General features: G+C 43.7%; 1 protein-coding gene and 1 pseudogene across 4 annotated transcripts in view; both read left to right on the top strand.

The window, feature by feature from the left end:
• MPP7 (MAGUK p55 scaffold protein 7) overlaps positions 1-18,082 on the top strand; it is a 223,151-nt gene that overhangs the window by 134,205 nt on the left and 70,864 nt on the right. For all 4 annotated transcript variants that reach the window (XM_074358452.1, XM_074358455.1, XM_074358451.1 and 1 more), the window contains one exon: positions 7,725-7,856. In XM_074358452.1, the coding sequence (XP_074214553.1) occupies positions 7,725-7,856 (132 nt within the window). The remainder of the gene's footprint in view (positions 1-7,724; positions 7,857-18,082) is intronic.
• LOC105072471 (protein yippee-like 2 pseudogene) lies at positions 15,672-16,926 on the top strand (annotated as a pseudogene).

The following is an 18,082-nucleotide window of genomic DNA, read 5'->3' on the forward strand; positions in this document are numbered from 1 at the left end:
ATAATGCACACTTTCTATAGATCTGCCAACTCGTTTTGAAAAGTGTTAAAACTTGTAGTTTGTAAATGTTACCAGAGTTGGATCTTCATTCATTCTTTTTTTTGTATGTGTATATTTTTTATTGAAGTACAGTCAGTTTACAGTGTGTCAATTTCTGGTGTACAGCACAGTGCTTCAGTCATACATGAACATACATATATTCATTTTCATATTCTTTTTCACTGTAAGTTACTACAAGATATAGAATATAGTTCCCTGTGCCCTACAGTATGAACTTGTTTATCTATCTTGTATATATTAGTATCTACAAATCTCAAACTCCCAGTTTATCCCTTCGCACCTCTATGCTGGTCCCTCCAGATAGAGCTTGTGGATGACACACGAGGATTAATGGAGGTGATGGGGGAAATAAGGGGTAAGAAGAGGGAACACCCAGCAGTCGTGTGGAGCACGTGGTGGGGCCAGCTCTCAGGTCGGGTGGGAGGGGGCGGTTGAGGAAGACTTCCCAGAGGAAGTGGTCTGTTCAGGGTGACACCTGAGGCTGAGTCTGAGGTTAACCCGAGCGAGCAGAGGAGTGAGGCAGGAGTGGGATGTGCAAAAATAAAGGTTTCAGGTAAGGGGAAGAGTCTGGGAAGTCCCACAAAGAAGATAACTTGTCAAGTTTGAAGATGTAAACTGAGCTTTGTATGGCTGGGCGATAGTTTATGAAAGAGGAGGAGGGGGCAAGAGTTTAGACCTAGACAGTAGGGCCTTTGGGTAGGGGCTGGACGTCCTGGTTTGCCCAGGACAGTCTGGCTTTTGCCTGTAGTTCCAGCATTATAAATAGCCTCCTTTTTAATTTTAGTTGTTTCCTTATTTAGGTGATAAATTATATGGCCACTCTAATTGTGAGCATATTAAAAAGTTTGAATTTCATCCGAAGAGCAGTAGAAAGTCATTGGAAGGATTTAAATAAGCAAATGACACCATCACTCTGCATGCTGTATACAGAACCGTTTCTTAGGGTTGAGGGTGGTGGCAGGGTGGGAGGGATGGGACACTGAATGGAGGAAGGTCACTCGGGAGCCCGTAGAAATAATTCAGGTGAAACATGATTGTGGTCCTCGTGAAGGACGGGAGGGGTGGATGGAAGGAAGGGATGGGTGGAACTCGATGTATGTTCAATATGAGGTGTTGCAACAACTGGTTCATTATTTGGAGAAAAATAAGACAGACCCCTACTGGAATGAATTCCAGCCAGAAGATTTAAGTGTAAAAAATTGAATCATAATCGTAGGATAGAGACAAAGGATTTACAACCTCAGGGACAGATGGACAGACACACAGAGACGGAGGAAAAACTGGACAAAAATTCATACATGAGGTTGGAAGGAATAACTTATCTTTATAAATGATTTATGATACTAGCTTTCGTAAGATGTGTGATAGTTTACTACTTTGACTTTGATTTTATCTTTTACAAAGTAACTTGATGAAAACTTAAAAATAAACAAAGTTTTGGATAACGCATGATTGTAATTTGAATTCAAACTGTAGGGAAAGTGGAAGTCCCTGTCCTTGTTGCTTTATTAGTGAAGATGAGCATCGTTTCATTTGCTTAATGACTTTTTAGTCTGTGATTTGTATGTTCATATACCTTTAAAGATAGCTACTCTTAATTGGCTGCATTATGAATGTGGAAATACTGCATACACTTTTTTTTCCCCTATTATAAACAGGGGTAATAGAATGCACTTCTTACTGTATTGTATTGTACCCTTTTGATTGGTCAGTTGCCATACACACACAAAAAAATTATTACTCTGTAATGTCTACAAAACCCAGTCTTACTGTCCAAGTCTTAAAGTCCAGAAAAAATAGTAAAGTATAACAGAAACCACATGGTGAGAAAGGGGAACGGTAGTGTCACAAAAGGTGTACGTAGATATAATAGATTATAAAACTTGCTGCGGTGGTGGAATGGGCAAAAGCAATAATACTGGTGGTATTTCAGGGCACTGATGGAGGGATGTTGATTTCTATAGAGGCGTTGTTTCAGGGAAAGCAAAGAAGGTCCCTAATACATAAAAACCACTTCCAGGCGTCACATTGCCACATGAAAGGCGCATCAGCCTCTCTGAGTTGTCGTTCAGGGGCTCATTTTTGATAAAAGTGAAGTGACATCTCTAGAACATGGTATTATAATTTAGGAAGTCAATGAAAATTTGGTAGATTTTTTAAAAGGCCATAAAATAAAAAGATTTGTTGTAATTTTTCTGCTTTCCGAAACATTCACTTACGAGAAATTACTCATTGCCTGGGCATGCAGCAGGGATGAGACTTCATTAAAGCATGCTAAAGGGAAAAGTTAAGCTTCCTTCTGGAGGAATAAATCAATGTTACTCATCCTTATGGGTTAGGCACTTAATTCTATGGCCCTGACAGATATTTAGAACATGGAATTAACTCCAGGGGGTCCAAGACAGCGAGAGCTTGTGAGCCTGATGAGTTACAAAGCTCAGTGTTCAATTTCCTGCAGATTCTTCTAAGCGACAGGTAAACCCATCAGTTGTGATTGGTGGTTATGGCATATGGAAACACAATTTTCATTTAGGTATTGCGTTTTGAAAGGAAAATCTGTAGTGTGAAAAATAAAGTCACCAGGGTTAAAATAGGAAAATGGAATACAAGGTTACTTCTAGTTGTCTAAAATAACAATGTTGCTAACCAAAAATATTTATAAAACAAAGCCATTAACAATGATGAACTTGGTATCTGTATCCTAAAAGTATGTTTTTGGAATCCAGACATAGAAATGAATACAAAGCTAAGGAAGAAAAAAAATATACAGCTGATGTCTTAATATTGCCTAAAACTATAATAATCACTTTATTTTAAAATATGCTCATTGGCAATCCCTGTTATTGTTACTGTGTGCAAGCTGGTTACCACTGATGCCCAGATAATGCACATTTCTGGTGCTCTTCCTCCTCTTTATATTTGTGTTCCCCTCTGCAGTCCTCCCTCCTGAGACTTCTTGTAACATTTTTGGTAATGCAAGTCTGCTGGTGATGAACTCCTTCAGCTTTTATGTGTCTTTAAAAAGGCTGAAGTAGCCCTTTTTTCCCTAAAAGATATTTTTGCTGGGTATAGAATTTTACGTTGCCTGTAGTTTTCTTTAGGTATTTTAAAGATTGTGGCTCCATTGTCTTGTGGCTCACATTGTTTCTGATGGGAAGTGTGTTGTCATTTCCATCTCTTTGTTTTGTTCTGTCTTGTATATAATGTGTTTTTTTCCTTTGGCTGATTTTAAGATTCTCTCTTTCTCAGTGGTTTTAAGCAACTTGGTGTCATTTGTTTGTTTCTTATGCCTGGGTACATTGAGATTTGTGAACATACAGGGCTTTTTTTTTTTTTTTTCATGAAATTTGGAATATTTCCTGCTATATTCAGAATTTTTTGAGCACATCTCCTGTCTTTGGAGAGGCCAATTAGCTGTATCTGTTAGACCACTGAAGTTGTCCCACAGCTTAGTAATGTTCTGTTCATAATTTTCACTGTATTTTCTCTGTGTTTTGTTTTAGATAGTTTATTGCTCTGTCTACATGTTAACCTCATTCAGTGTACTTTTTTCATTTTATCCGTTGTAACTTTTGTCTCTGGAAACTTGACTTGAATCTTTTTTGTATATTGAAAATCCTTTTAGCTTTTTGAACATTTGGAATACAGTTAATAGTAAATTACTTTGTCTGTGATTATCTAATTTCAAGATTTGGTTCTATATAATTCTGTCATCTGGGTAATTTTTCAGAGTTTACTTTCATGGCTTTACCTTTTTCTTCATTATGAGCAGTAGTTTCTACTTTCTTTCCATGCCTGGTAATTTTTGATTGACTGCCATTCATTGTCAGTTTTATTTTCATGTTGGATATTTTTGCATTTTTCTAGATAATATTCTTGAGTTCATGTCACACAATTAAATTACTTGGAAACACTTTGACCCTTCAGAGGCTTGCTTTTAAGCCTTGTCAGGTGAGATCTTAGCAGCATTTAATCTTGGACTAATTATTTCCCACTATTAAGACAGTACCCCTCTGTTAACTCTCCTTAATGCCCTGTGAATTTCCAGGTATTTCCTTTTAATTTGTAGGAACAGGAGCTGTTCCTGTCCTTTGTAAGCATTGGGGCTTGTTCCCTGTAATGCAGGGTTTCTCAGCCTTGGAACTGTTTACATGTGAAGACTGGATACTTGTGTGAGGGTGGGGCGGTGGGGCAGGGACTGATCTGTAGCTATCAGGTGTTTAGGAGCATCTCTGGCCTCTGTGTGCTAGATGTCAGTAGCATCCCTTGAACTGTGACAGACCAAGCATGGGTCTAGACAGCCAGCGGGCCTCAGTTAGGAACCACTGCTCTCATCCTTCCTGGCAGTTTTCTGCATGCATGCCTTGGCTGAGGACTCAGAGAGCCCTGTGTCTGTGCAGCTCTCTCCATTCTCGTCCCTTCCCTGAGAACTTCCGCCCCTTGACCTTCCTGGATTCCCAGCTCTGGTGTCTCAACTCAGGGAGACCACTGGATTCTGCCTGGGTTCCCTCTCCCTCTGACACACAGGAAACACCCTCTCGCAGTAAGCGGGGCCACTTGGAGGGCTCCTGTGTGTTTCCTGCCTCTCAGTGATCAGTATCCATTGGCTGACGTCTGGTGTCCTTAAAAACCATTGTTTCTTTTCTTTTCTTTTTTTTTTTTTTTAAGTTTTTTCCAGTGGGTTCCTGTTCATGTCACCTTGGTTCTCATCCTTATTCTTGGCTCATACTTTTGCTGGGTACACAAGTCTGGGCTGGCTGCTATTTTTCCTAAGCACTTGTAAGGTGTTTTACCTGTCTTCCAGTTTCATGGCTGCTGATTGGCCGGTTCTCAGTTTTCTTTCTTTCTTTTCTGAGGATCTTTGTTTCTCTCTCTGGTATTTTTAAGAACTTCTTTCTGCCTCTGGCGTTCTGTGGACACACTGTGATGTGTCCAAGCATGGGTTTATTTTGGGTACATTGGGCTTCCAGAATCTCCAGACTCTAATCAGTGTAAAAAATTTGCAGCTATTATCTCTTCAGATGTTTTATCATCCTGATGCTGTTCATTCTTTCCCTTTGAAACTTCTATTGGATACCAAACAAACAAACAAACAAACAAAGCAACGCAGCTGTAAAGGAAAAAACATTACTGGGCTCATTAATTGAGATACTTTTTTGATTAAAAGACACTAATAAGAAAGTGAAAGGTAGGCTACCAAATGGGGAGTATATTTGTGGTCCCTGTAACCAGCAAAGGCTGGGCTCCAGTGTATTGTAAAGCATTCTTACAAATCAAGAACAAGACAGGTGGCATAGAAAAATGTGCAAGAATCTTGAACAGGCGTTTCACAAAAGAAGGTATCATGCGTTAAAAGAAATGAAATGTCAGCCACAAGAAGCTATCACTACACACTCAGAATGGCCAGATTTAAACTGATAATGTGAACTGCTGGGGGTCATGTGACACACCTGGCACTCACATCCGCAGCTGTTGAGGATGGAAGTTGGGCAGCCACTTAGAAAATGTTTTTGTCTCTGCCTCCCTGGGTTGAATGACCCAGACTTCCACTCTTCAGTATCCTGAGCCCAAATTATATGTATATGTGCAACAGCAAAGATCTATAGCAGCACTGTTTATGGTCGCCAAGAGCTTGGGAAAACACCGTAAATGTCCCTCAAAGGCATAGCGGGTCAAGAACCTATGAAATTTGTGCATGTCGGAGGGCCACACGACAGTGAGAATAAGTGACGGCTGCTGCCAGTAGCAGCACGGGCGACTCACTAGCTCAAAACCAGGGAAAACGTGGACGTGCACTTACAATTCTGTGTACGCAATACTTAACTAGAGGCCAAAGCACCACCCCCAGGGGCCATGACGCCCGGGAAGGGCATGCGTAGGGGCTTCTGGAGTGCAGTTGACGGTGTACTTCTTGTTGGGGTGATGTTTACCTGGGCATATTCTTTTCTTATTTGAAGTGTAGTCAGTTTACAATGTGTTAATTTCTGGTGTACAGCATCGAGATTCATTTATACACATATATTCCTTTTCATATCCTTTTTCATTATAGGCCATCAAAAGGTATTGAATATAGTTAGTTCCCTGTGCTATACAGCAAGACCTTGTTGTTTATTTATTTTATATATAGTAGTTAGTACCTGCAAATCCCAAACTCCCAATGGCATATTCATTTTTGAAGATTCATCGTGCTGTGTGCTTACAAATTGTGTACTTTTCCATATGTATGTTATAGTCAATTAAAAAAAGCTTAATTACAAAATCAGCATCATTTCTTTGCCGTGTTAGAGCTTCCATTTCAGTAGATAGCAGATACTAAATATATGCACATAACAATGTAAATATGGTTAAGAATCGTGAGCATGTATGAAGGCAAAGAAGATGGGGCTGTGAGATCGAGTAACCAAGGGGTTTGCTTTTCTATGGGGTGTTTTGGCCAGGCTTCTAGGAGAAAGCGTTGTTTCACCTCATTGAAGAGGAGAGTGGGTGTAAGATGACATTGGAGACGAGCACAAGACTAGGACGTGCTCAGGAGTTTGATCTTCATCCTGAAACAGTGGGGAGCTGTGGAATTTTGGGAGGCCAGTTATGTCATTTGCTCTAAGTTTCAAAATACTCACTCTGGTTACACTGTGAATCATGGGTTTGAAAATAAGCCAAAGGTGAATGCAGTTGGGCCATTTAGAGGCTCCAGGTAAACATGCTCCAGGTTAAAAATGATGGCATCAATGGTCCAGACCAGTGGTCTGCCAACTTTTTATGTAAAAAATGCCTGATGCTTCTACTCAGTTTTGCTGTGGGGCGTGACAACGGCCATAAGCAATGCAGAGTGGACGAGCGAGGCTGTGTTCCTGTAAGGCTCCATTTACAAAAGCAGGTGGCACAGCTGGCCGACCTCTGCTCTGGACTGGAGGGACGATAACAAATGGTCACGTCCGTCTTGGAAGGAGGTTTAACAGGATAGGGATTGGATATGGGGAGCGCAAATGAGAGGACGGATTTCAAGGAGGATTTCTAGGCTTCTGCCCTGCGTAACTTACGGACCGTGCTGTTGCTGATTCAGAAACAAGTTCGTCAAGAGTCCAGACCCAGTCGCCCCCGAGAGCAGTGGCATGTCAGGGTTCCAGTGTTTTTCTCACCTTTGCTCTCTAACGACCATATGTTTTGTGGAGTTCTAGCACCATAACAATCATCACTTAAAAAAAATTTTTTTACTTTATTCTTTCATAAGCATATTAATCACAAAACAGCAGAGGAATGAAAGCTTGTCGGTTGTATAGATCAATTCCTTTGGTGTTTTCTGCTAACGGAAGTAAAGAAAAAATACCTCATTTTCTCAGACTCCTGGCTGCTTAACAATGTATCTGTAGCCTCCTTTTCTCCCTCCTTTCAGAAGTCACAGCCACCTCACTAAATCTCCCGCAACGACCACCTTTATCAGGGTGAACCAGAGGACACGCAGGGTAGAAGCGGTCTCGGGCCCGTTCTTGCTGCGCGCTGGTATCCACACTGTTCCACACACACCCCCGCTTGTGAGAGGCACCTCTTCACGTAGTTGCCTTGTTACTGCCACTGCGTCAGAATTGCAGCATCACTTAGATTTCCCTTATGGTTGGACGTGCTCGGGGTTTTCTCTGTGATGACTTTTTTACCTTTGACTTTGATAGGCTTTGCTCTCTGTCCACGATACTGTGGCTCAGAAGAGTTACGATCCTGTGTTGCCTCCAATGCCTGATGACATTGATGATGAGGAAGACTCAGTAAAAATCATCCGTCTGGTCAAGAACAGAGAACCGCTGGTGAGTTTGGGTCTACATTTTATGCTCAGATGTGAGTAGATATCAAAAGAAAGCCAGAACTGATGGGCACACACCATTTATTCCTCTCTTTATTTTAAATAAATTTTATACTTCCTCTCTGTCCTCCAGCTTTGAAATAAATGGAGCACTCACATCTGGAGAGTATGATTTAGAAAAATTAAAATGGAGCCAAATAAAATGGCAGGCATTCTCTTGGTTATAAATAGTAATAATCTGTAAAACGGAGCTTGGTGACATTTATAAAAGAAAGCATAACATGCACCAGTTACAGCTGATTTAAGATTAAAAAGTGCAACTAAAAATGATTGCTTATGGCTTCTCTCGAAAGCTGTTGGATTTTAAAGTGATAAATTAATCAAGGGTCTGATACTTCAAAATGTAGGTGTAACCATTTATGTTAGCACCAGGGTTTACGCAGTGCTGAGTCATGTCAGAGGTCTGTGGTCGGCAGGATAATGCCTCCCACTTGTCCCCCGTGATGTCATGTCCTAACCTTCAGAACCTGTGAATGTGTTACCTTAAGCAGCAAATAGAACTTTTCACGATGAGTGAAGGATCTGGAGATGGGGAGTCTCCTGGATTAGCAGGTGGGACCAAGGTAATCACAAATGTTCTTATTAAAGTGAGAGAGGCCGGGGACGGTATAGCTCAAGTGGTAGACCGCGTGCTTAGCATGCACAAGGTCCTGAGTTCAATTCCCAGTGCCACCATTAAAAATAAATAAACCTAATTACCCCTCCCCTCAGAAAAAAAGCGAAACTAAAAACAACTTTAAAAAAATACATAGAGTGAAAGAGGGAGGCAGGAGAGTCAGAGTCACAGAAGGAGATGTGAGGATGAAAGCAAGGGTTGGAGTGATGTGGCTGAGAGCCAAGGAACGCCAGAAGTTTCTAGAAACTAGTAAAGGAAAGGACCGATTCCTCCCTCAGATCCTCCAGGAAGAATGCAGCCCTGCTGACACCTGGATTTTGGCCCATAACACCCGCCTTGGCCTTCCCACCTCCAGAACTGCCTTGCGTTAAGCCACTCAATTTGTTCGGCATTTGTTAACAGCAGCAATGGGGAAGGAGTACAGGGTGTAGCCACGTGTTTATGAAACTACATTCCGGAGAAAAATAAACAAACTTCCTGATCTAGCACTTGACTTTAAATGAGTTGTGGCTCGTTTATTGTAATAAACCCATTGTTGTGTTCTTAGAGCAGACAGCAGTTGATAACGTAATGGTTGCTGGGCGCTATGTTAAGGTACTTTATATCCTAATGATGTGTGATCTTCATATTTGGCATCATTGTTCTCTTTTTACAGACTAAGAAACTGATACTCAGTGAAGTGAAGCAACTTACCCAAAGTATCACAGCGATCGAGAGATAGAACTAGGGTCTAAACTTGACTCTTCATCTTCAAATAATAGTTTTTTCTTCTACACCACATTCTGTCTTGATACTTCTGGGTAGTCTTCATCATCTTGTTTTGTTTTAACACAACTTTGGTATATTGGTAAACACACTGGACACTCTTACCCAGAAAAATACACAGATGAGTGTGCATATTTGCATATTATAGAAGGAGATTCATTGAGCCCCTGAAGCTTATCCGTGGCCATCCCAGGGCTCCCTGTGTTCCTGTTTAAGACTTTAATTTAGATTATGCATTCATGCTTTTCATCTGTGTTTATAACTCTTTACTGGTAACTTAAATATCCCCTGATCGTTATTGTGGATGTGATATGCTTAGTAAGGATACATGGTACTCAGGTTGGCTGTAGAAAGAGCTATCTTGGGACTTATCACCGTAAAGTGACTAATTCTTGGTGGAGTCCAGTAAGAAATACATTTCTGTTTTGACAAATTCAGTCTCTTAGATAATTGAAAGACTGACCATCTCAAGGAATTCAGGAATTCATTACTAACAATTCCTTTGATCCATCATAGTTTTCCCAAAGGCAGTTGTTTTTGGTATCTTGGTTTAGTGAGCTAACATTTAAACAGTCCTCAGTGACTTTTAAATCCAAGGCTTCTTCTGATCAAGTAACATCTTCACATGTTTAGCAGAGAAATCAGACGTGTTCTGTATTGAGATTTTTCCAAAGTGTTAACTGGGCCTGCTGTAAAGTAGTTTCAGTTTATTAAATTCAGTGAAGTATGTACAATAATTTCAAGCTATGTCAGTTTGTGACTGAATATATTACATCCTTTAGCTTATCATAAACATGTAACAACTGAAATAATTAGACCTGGCTTTAAGGTGGCAATTCTTTGTCTATTAGCTCTCTTTTGTTGCAGTTTATATAATACATTCAATTTATAGTTTAAAATGAGAAACTGTGTTAGGATAATGGCAAACGCCACATATGTCAGACTTGATAAGACCAGGCAAATCTTTAGACGTAGAGGGCAAGAGGAGACAGGGGGTAGAAGATGCCATGGGAGGTTTTCATTTAGGGGCGGGAGGTACTGGCTGCTCAGCTAGCAGGAATAGAAGGAAATGTGTGGGAATAAAAAGGACAGATTTCTCTATGGTTATATTGAGCCTCTGGGACTAGGAAGAGAGATGAGAAATTTAGGAACGGGAACCAGGTAAATTTAAAACTTGGTTGAATTGTCAGGTTGCTTTAAAAAGGAATATTTCACTTAAGCATGAAGATGTTTTCCAGGTTTGTAATTGTATATTCAGGGGATGTTCCAAGCATTTCTCAGAATTGTTCAGTTTCTTCTTAGTGTATTGCGGTGTAACTTGACAACTTTGTTATATGTACTTAATAGCATTTCTCTCTCCATTTCCCATTAAATTTGGGGTGTTTAAAAATTTTAGTTCCATTTCTCTTTATCCATAATCCCCATTCTGTTTATTGGCCTATTTTCACACGAGTTAAAATTGTTTTCTCTGCTTCTCAGTTATTTAAAAGTAAATTAGTAAAAGTTTTTTTTTCCCTAAACATATGCAATTAACTTTTTTGAACTAGAAAGAGTTTTTATATTTAGGTTTCTATATTAAATGTGATTTAAAATCATTTTGAATGACTTTAAGTTACTTTGTTTAAAAAATGCACTACTCAGACAGAAGACCTAAACAAGGAATTCTCCAAGGAAGACATACAAATGATCAATAGGCACATGAAAAAATGCTCAATATGATTAATTATCAGAGAAATACAGATCAAAACTACAGTGAGGTATCACCTCACACCAGTCAGAATGGCCATCATTCAAAAGTCCACAAATGACAAATGCTGGAGAGGCTGTGGAGAAAAGGGAACCCTCCTACACTGCTGGTGGGGATGCAGACTGGTGCAGTCACTGTGGAAAACAGTATGGAGATTCCTCAAAAGACTAGGAATAGACTTACCGTATGACCCAGGAATCCCGCTCCTGGGCATATATCCAGAAGGAACCCTACTTCAAAAAGACACCTGCACCCCAGTGTTCACAGCAGCAGTATTTACAATAGCCAAGACATGGAAACAGCCTAAATGTCTATCAACAGATGACTGGATAAAGAAGATGTGGTATATTTATACAATGGAATACTACTCAGCCATAAAAACCGACAACATAATGCCATTTGCAGCAACATGGATGCTCCTGGAGAACGTCATTCTAAGTGAAGTAAGCCAGAAAGAGAAAGAAAAATACCATATGAGATTGCTCATGTGGAATCTAAAAACAAAGCATAAATACAAAACAGAAATAGACTCACATAGAATACAAACTTGTGGTTGCCAAGGGGGCGGAGAGTGGGAAGAGATAAGACTGGGATTTCAAAATTGTAGAATAGATAAACAAGATTATACTGTATAGCACAGGGAAATATATACAAGATCTTATGGTAGCTCACAGAGAAAAACATGACAGTGAATATACGTATGTTCATGTATAACTGAAAAAGTGTGCTCTACACTGGAATTTGACACAACATTGTAGAATGATTATAAATCAATAAAAAAAGTTAAAAAATAAAAATAATTTTGTGACATTTGAAAAAAAATGCACTACCCAGAGAAGTAGAAAATATTTATTTTCAGCATACGTGTCATTTTACATCTGTCAATCATCCTTTGTCGTTTAGGGGAAGTTGGTGGAAAAGCCACAGCTGTCAAAGGCAGGTAAAAAGCAAAGGCCAAGTGAAAATTAAGAGTCTAAGAATCAGAAATAGCCAAGATGAGGGAAGCCCAGCTGAGATAAAATTCTAGCAATTAGACACTCAGGAGATGTTTGGCAGATGATTCTGGAGGAAAGGCCGTAAGATTTAGCAACCAACGGGTTAGGTTATCAGTGTTTTCTAAGAGTGTAATTTTGCTGTGAGAGTGAAGTATACCGTGCTGAAGTCAACCCCAGCTGGTGTTGGGTGACCTCAGTGGGAGGGTTTCTGGCGTCACTTACTTCTCTGTGTCCTTATAGGAGAGAGTCACTTAACGTCTCAGCCTCAAGCTCCTTATCAGAGAATCAGGAGATAAGCCCCTTAGAGGGTGTTGTGAATATCAGCTGACATGCGGTGTATTGGAAATGCTTTGTAAATGCCGTGGGAGCCTTGTGTAAACATCACGGGGGATGGTAAGATAGACACTAGGTGATGGGTGTTTAGGGAAAGAATGGTTTCCTGGGGGAAGAGGCCCTGAACACAGATTGCGGAGGTATTTGGGAATGGAAAGAAAAAAGGGTGATAGTTTGGGGGGGGGGCGGATAGAAGAATTGAGAGAAGTGGAGAACACTGGTCAGGAGACAGTTAACAGTCATTCCGTCTCTCTTGTGAGCTTGGAGCAGTTTGTATGTGTTTTATCCAGAAGATTAATTTTTAGGCAAGCTTAATAAAATGAAATTCTGTTAGTGAGTGAGAGGATTATGGTCTTAATCCTCAGTGTTTCTTGCATAGGTTGGCCTCCTGCTTCTTTGAGAACAGTGGTCCTCCTACTTTGGCATTCCTGGAGCACCTGGGGTGCTCACTTAAGACGCAGACATCTGGGCCCCTATGCCGAAGAGCCTGCCTCACAGGCCCAGGTGGGGCTGAGGATCTAGAGGTTAGAGACGTCTCCGGGGGTCTCGGTGCCAGTGTTTGGTAGACCGTCCTTGAAAACACTTAATTCAAAAGTTCAACCTGAAACCAGCTGCACTCCCACTCTTACGATATTGGCTGTGTTGCGGGGGAGACAGTTTTTATTCACGGAGACACGATAGCCCAGTCTTAGCAGATCTCTTTTATAAACCGTTTTACAGAAGTAACAAGAAAGGGCTAACCAGAATTTTAACTTCTCTGTCTTCCCTGAGGTTCTCTGTACTCTCTTTTTTGTCAAAACCACATAAAATAAATGTAAAATAATTGTATAAGGAAATAGGTTAAAAACATGAGATCCGATTTCAGTTCACACCGCATTTTTAGACTGTGCCGTCGGGATGTCGACTTGTGTGCAATATCACACGTGATTCTCCTGTTTTATTGGGTTGTGATCTTAGTTTCATGCAAGTGGAACACAGCAGGAATTGTGATTCTGAGGGTTTGGGAAGCAATCTGGAAACAAAAAGTCTTCAGGAATGAAGGGATCAAAAAGAAGACTGAGTCAAGGGGCTAGCGTCATGTAGAAAGTGGGAGGCTGTTTCTCAGGTCCATCGTTTACCCTCCCAGGGTAGGTGGAATCAGCAGATGGCGTGCATTTCTATCTCAGGGTCCGTATCTTACTATAAGTCTGTAGCAAATCCCGTAAGTGTTGGAGTGGTTTTCTTCATCTACACATTCTGGAGGTGACGTCTTCCAGCCCGTGGCTTTAAACCCATTTGTGCGCCTGTGACTCCCAGGTCAGTTTCTCTTCTGGACCTTTCTTCTGATCTTTAAATTTGTATGTCCGCCTGTCTACCCAGCATCTCCGTTTGGATGTCTCAAAGACATCTCGGTCTTCACACGTCCAAAAGTAAACTGATCTTTGTCTTGGATCTCTTCCACCCCTCGGGACCCCCCCCCCCCATTGATTGATAACCCGTCTTTCCAGTTACTCTGCCCAAAGCCGTAGAGTCTCTCTTGGAACCCCCTCTTTCTTTCACATCCCATCTCCAGTCCGTTGGGAAGTCCCTTCAGCTCTACTAGTGCTACCCTTGGACCACTTGTCATCAGTCCTCTTCCTGCCAGTCAGAGCCAAGCCTCCATCGTCCCTGCCGTGGGTTGCTGGAAAACCTCCTGCTGCTTGCCTTGCTTCAGCCCCTGAGTTCCTTCACTCTTTTCTGGTTAGCAGGTAGAGGGGTGCTTCTAGATTAGGTCATTCCCCCTGCTCAGGTTCTCCCAGTTTCTTTGAGAGTGAAATCCAGAGACCCCACAGTGACCTACAAAGCTCTGGCTCCCCGTTCCTTCCGACCTCACCTCCTGCTGCTGCTCCTCGTTTACATGACCCCAGACACAGCAGCTCCTTTGTTCTTCCTTGATGGGTCCGTTCATGGCCCTACCCCAGCACCTTTGCACTGGCTGTTTCTTCTGTCCTGTCCCTTCGGCTCACCCCTTCATCTCCTTCCAGCCTTCCTTTACTCGGATGCCATCTTCTCACTGACACGTGTCTTCACACACTGTCTCTCCTCTCCCTGCCCTGACTCTCATCCTGATCTTTCTTCCTGCCCTGCCTCCTCCAAGTCCCCATAGCATTTAGCACCTTCTAACTTCCTGTATAATAGAGCTCATTGTTTTATGTTCTGTTTATCGTCTGTCTGTGGGAGTGTAAGCTCCAGGAGCAGACAGAAATATTTGCGTTTTTTTTCCCACCAGTGCTATTATTACAAGCCCTTAGAACAGAACCTGGCATGTAGTAGATTCTCAGTAAACATTTGTCAACTTCGTTGAATCACAGACTAAGTCAAAGGGACGAGCATGAAGCACAGCAGACTGGATGGTTCCATCCTGAGAAACAGTACAGTCCACAGTGGCACCAGATTTGTTCCAATGACCTAATTCTATGTTACCCCCCCCCCAATTTTGTGGCTAAAACAATAATATACTATGATCTCTCCCAGTTTTGGAGGTTGACAGGCTCTGTTGGGTGGGTGGTTCTTCCTCAGTCCCCCGTTTGTGGGCAGACGGTGGCTGAGAGGAGGCATCTGAGGGTTTCCTCATCGCCCTGACTGATGCCTGGGCTGCGGGTGCTGGAAAGTCAGGGGCTGGCCAGGCATCTCTTTTAACAATCATGTCTCCACGTGACTGGCTTGGGCTTCCTCGCAGCATGGCAGTAGACTCATGATTTCTTACGTGGTGGCTGCTCCCTCAAGAGCAGGTGTTTAAGGGGCACAGGAGGCAACTTAGATGCCTCAGAACCATTTTCACCACCTGATGTGGCAAGATGATGGGCAAGAACTGATGATCTCCGTCATGGAGACAAGCTGCTGCAGAAGTAATTCATTTATACACTTGTGAATAAGAGGTTACAGAAGGATATTAGGGTAGGCAGCGCTGAATGATAATTAAGGTTAAGAACAGCAATTCTGGCAGGGTGCAGGTCCTGCGGCCCCTCCCGCCCACTCCTGCTGCGCCCGCGGCGCCCTCTGCCCTGCGCGGCCGAGGGGGGCTCCGGCTGGGGGGCTCCGAGGGGGCCGCCGGGGCTGCGTGACCGGTTTGTTAACAAACGCTGCCGGGCCCTGGCAGCGGCCGCTACGGGAGGGCAGCCGGGAGGGGAGCCGAGGCGGCACGGGTTCCCGGGTGGGGGCCTGGGACCTGCGCGAGGAGCTGGGCGAGTCTGGGGCGCGCCGTTCGGCAGGGGGGACCTGGAGATCCGGTCGCTGCTTCTCCCTCAGCATAGTTCCCGCAGCTCGGCCTCCGTGGGGCCCAGGATGGGGGCTTCGGGCGTTTTCGGTCCCCGGTGACCCTGGGTCTCCGCTGAAGACACTGGGTCTGGGGGCGGGCCCTGGGCTGAGGTGACCGCAGCTGAGTTCCTGCCAGGCTGCTTCCTGGAGCCTCCCCAGTGCCCTTGCCAAGGGGGTAGGCGCGAGTTCTCTCCTGCCCGACGGATGTAGGGGCCTCTCCAGCGAGTACCTCTCAGGAACTGGCCTGAAGGGCAGCCCCGATCTCTCACTGCTTCACTGCTTCACTCTTTCAAGTTCACCCTCCTTGGCTGCTGACCTCCTCTGTGTGTCTTTACCCAAGTCGTGGCTTTTCCCACGTTGGCGGATGGGGGAAACCACCTGTTCTTTTGGACCCAGTCCAGGAGACTGCCACCTCTGACTTCACTCTCAGCTTACAAGAGCTTATAAACCAAGTGAGCTGCTGAGAACCAGCCCTCGACCTCTGCCTGAGGGTCCTTCCGCTGAAGACATCACCAGTGTATAGAGCCTGCCGTACACCCACCGCTTACCAAACCAAGGCCTTTACCTGTGTCTCCCAGTGTTTCCTGTGCGACCCATCCTGTGGGAGTGCCTCATGGGCCACCCCGGAGTTCAGCCCACGTTCAGCAGTGCCAAGGGTGAAGAGGACAAGATCCAAGACTTTCCAGGCATATCTGCCCTCATGCCATTGGACCTACAGCTGCATTCACTGCAGAGCCCACTTGGCCAATCATGATGAACTCACTTCCAAGTCGTTCCAAGGATGTCAAGGACGAGCATACCTCTTGAACTCAGTAGTTAACGTGGGCTGTGGGCCTGCGGAAGAGCATGTGTTGCTAACAGGACTGCACGCCATCGCAGACATCTACTATGAAAACTGCAAAACCACTCTGGGCTGGAAATAGGAACATGCCTTTGAAAGCAGCCAGAAATATAAAGAAGGCAAATACATCATTGACCTAGCACACATGGTCAAGGACAATGGCTGGGACTGATCAGAGAGCATCTCCCCAATGCAGTGTCCGCATGAACGCCATCCAGCCGAACAATCTACCCAAGCGTGAGAGAGCGACTGAACACTTGGTTCCATCCATTTAGGGTTCTTGCCATCTGGGGCATTCTGTCACCCTGATGCCATCTTTCTGGTGACCAGCCTCTAAATCGCTCTCTGTCTCTTTGCTTTGTATCTGTTTGTGAGTTGATCTTGGCTTCTCTCTCTGTTTGAATGTTGGCTGAAAACGAAACAACAAAAGGAACAGATATCTGTCCGCATGGTGGCAGCCCACTTCGAGAAGGGCCCTGAGGCCCAGGAAGAGCTGCCTTATGGCCTCTTGTCAGGAGAACAATGGCACAGCACGGGGGTGTGAGGACGAGGGGAACCGCGAGGGTCCCAGGGTGGGGAGGGGATGGGAAGGTAGAGGTAGGAACAAAATTGTGCTGCTCCTGGAGACCTGGTAACTCAGGTTTGAAATAGTCAGCTTGTCTAAATGGACAAAGAGAAAAAAAACAACTCATGGCTGCATTCTCTCTGATCAGAAGCTTCTGTTCCTGACACCAAATGTGCAGGTTAGCGAATGAGCACAAGAAGTAACCCTCATTCCGGCTGGTGGGGCAGGCGCCTGGTTCTCTTGGGCCGAGCCGGGGAGTGTCCAGGCAGCAGTGAGAGACTCGGCAAAAGCCCAGGTGGTTCTGAGGACCCTGATGCCTCACTGCTCCTCTGGGTAGTTTTTGCCTCTTCAGCCGCTGTACAGGGGAGGGGACTGCCATTTGCAATGGGTACAAGTTCCAAACATCCCAAAGGCTTTGACCAGCAACCAAGTAAAATCAGTAACTGAGGAGAACAGGGAACAAAGCAGGGCGAGGTGCCGCTTGGGAGTTCCTGCAGAAGTGGCTCAGATACTGGGCCACAGAAAATCTAAGTAGAACCAGTTAGCAATTCTGACTGACCTTTTTTCTGAACCTTAATAAGAGAAGAGCACTGTGGCAAGGGAGTGGGGTTGGGTAGGGCATTGCCGGGAATAGTTTAGGTTTGAACCATTACAAGTTAGGTGCATCTTTCTTCTTTGGTTTGCAATGGCTTCACTGACATCAGCAATTCTTTGTACATAGAGTTTGGGGGTGTTTTTCTCCAGTTCTGTCGTGGTAGATTGTGGAAAGCAAAGTCCCAAGTCTTTGAGCTTAGTGATAACCTGGCTGGAAGATTCTTCATGCTCCTACCCGTCCTCCTTGTTCTTGTGTGGGGAGAAGTCTGTCAGTATGTTCCAGCAATGAGGATGGCTTAGATTTGATGTCAAGCATCCAGTATTACCGCCCACCCCCACCTTCCCAATCCAAAGTTGTATCAGGGAAGTGGAGAACAAATCCCTGTAAGGCTCATGAGAGAGAGAGACAGAGACAGAGACAGAGACAGAGACAGAGAC

This window comes from Camelus bactrianus, chromosome 35, assembly GCF_048773025.1.
Source record: "Camelus bactrianus isolate YW-2024 breed Bactrian camel chromosome 35, ASM4877302v1, whole genome shotgun sequence".
Classification (NCBI taxonomy): Eukaryota; Metazoa; Chordata; class Mammalia; order Artiodactyla; family Camelidae; genus Camelus; species Camelus bactrianus.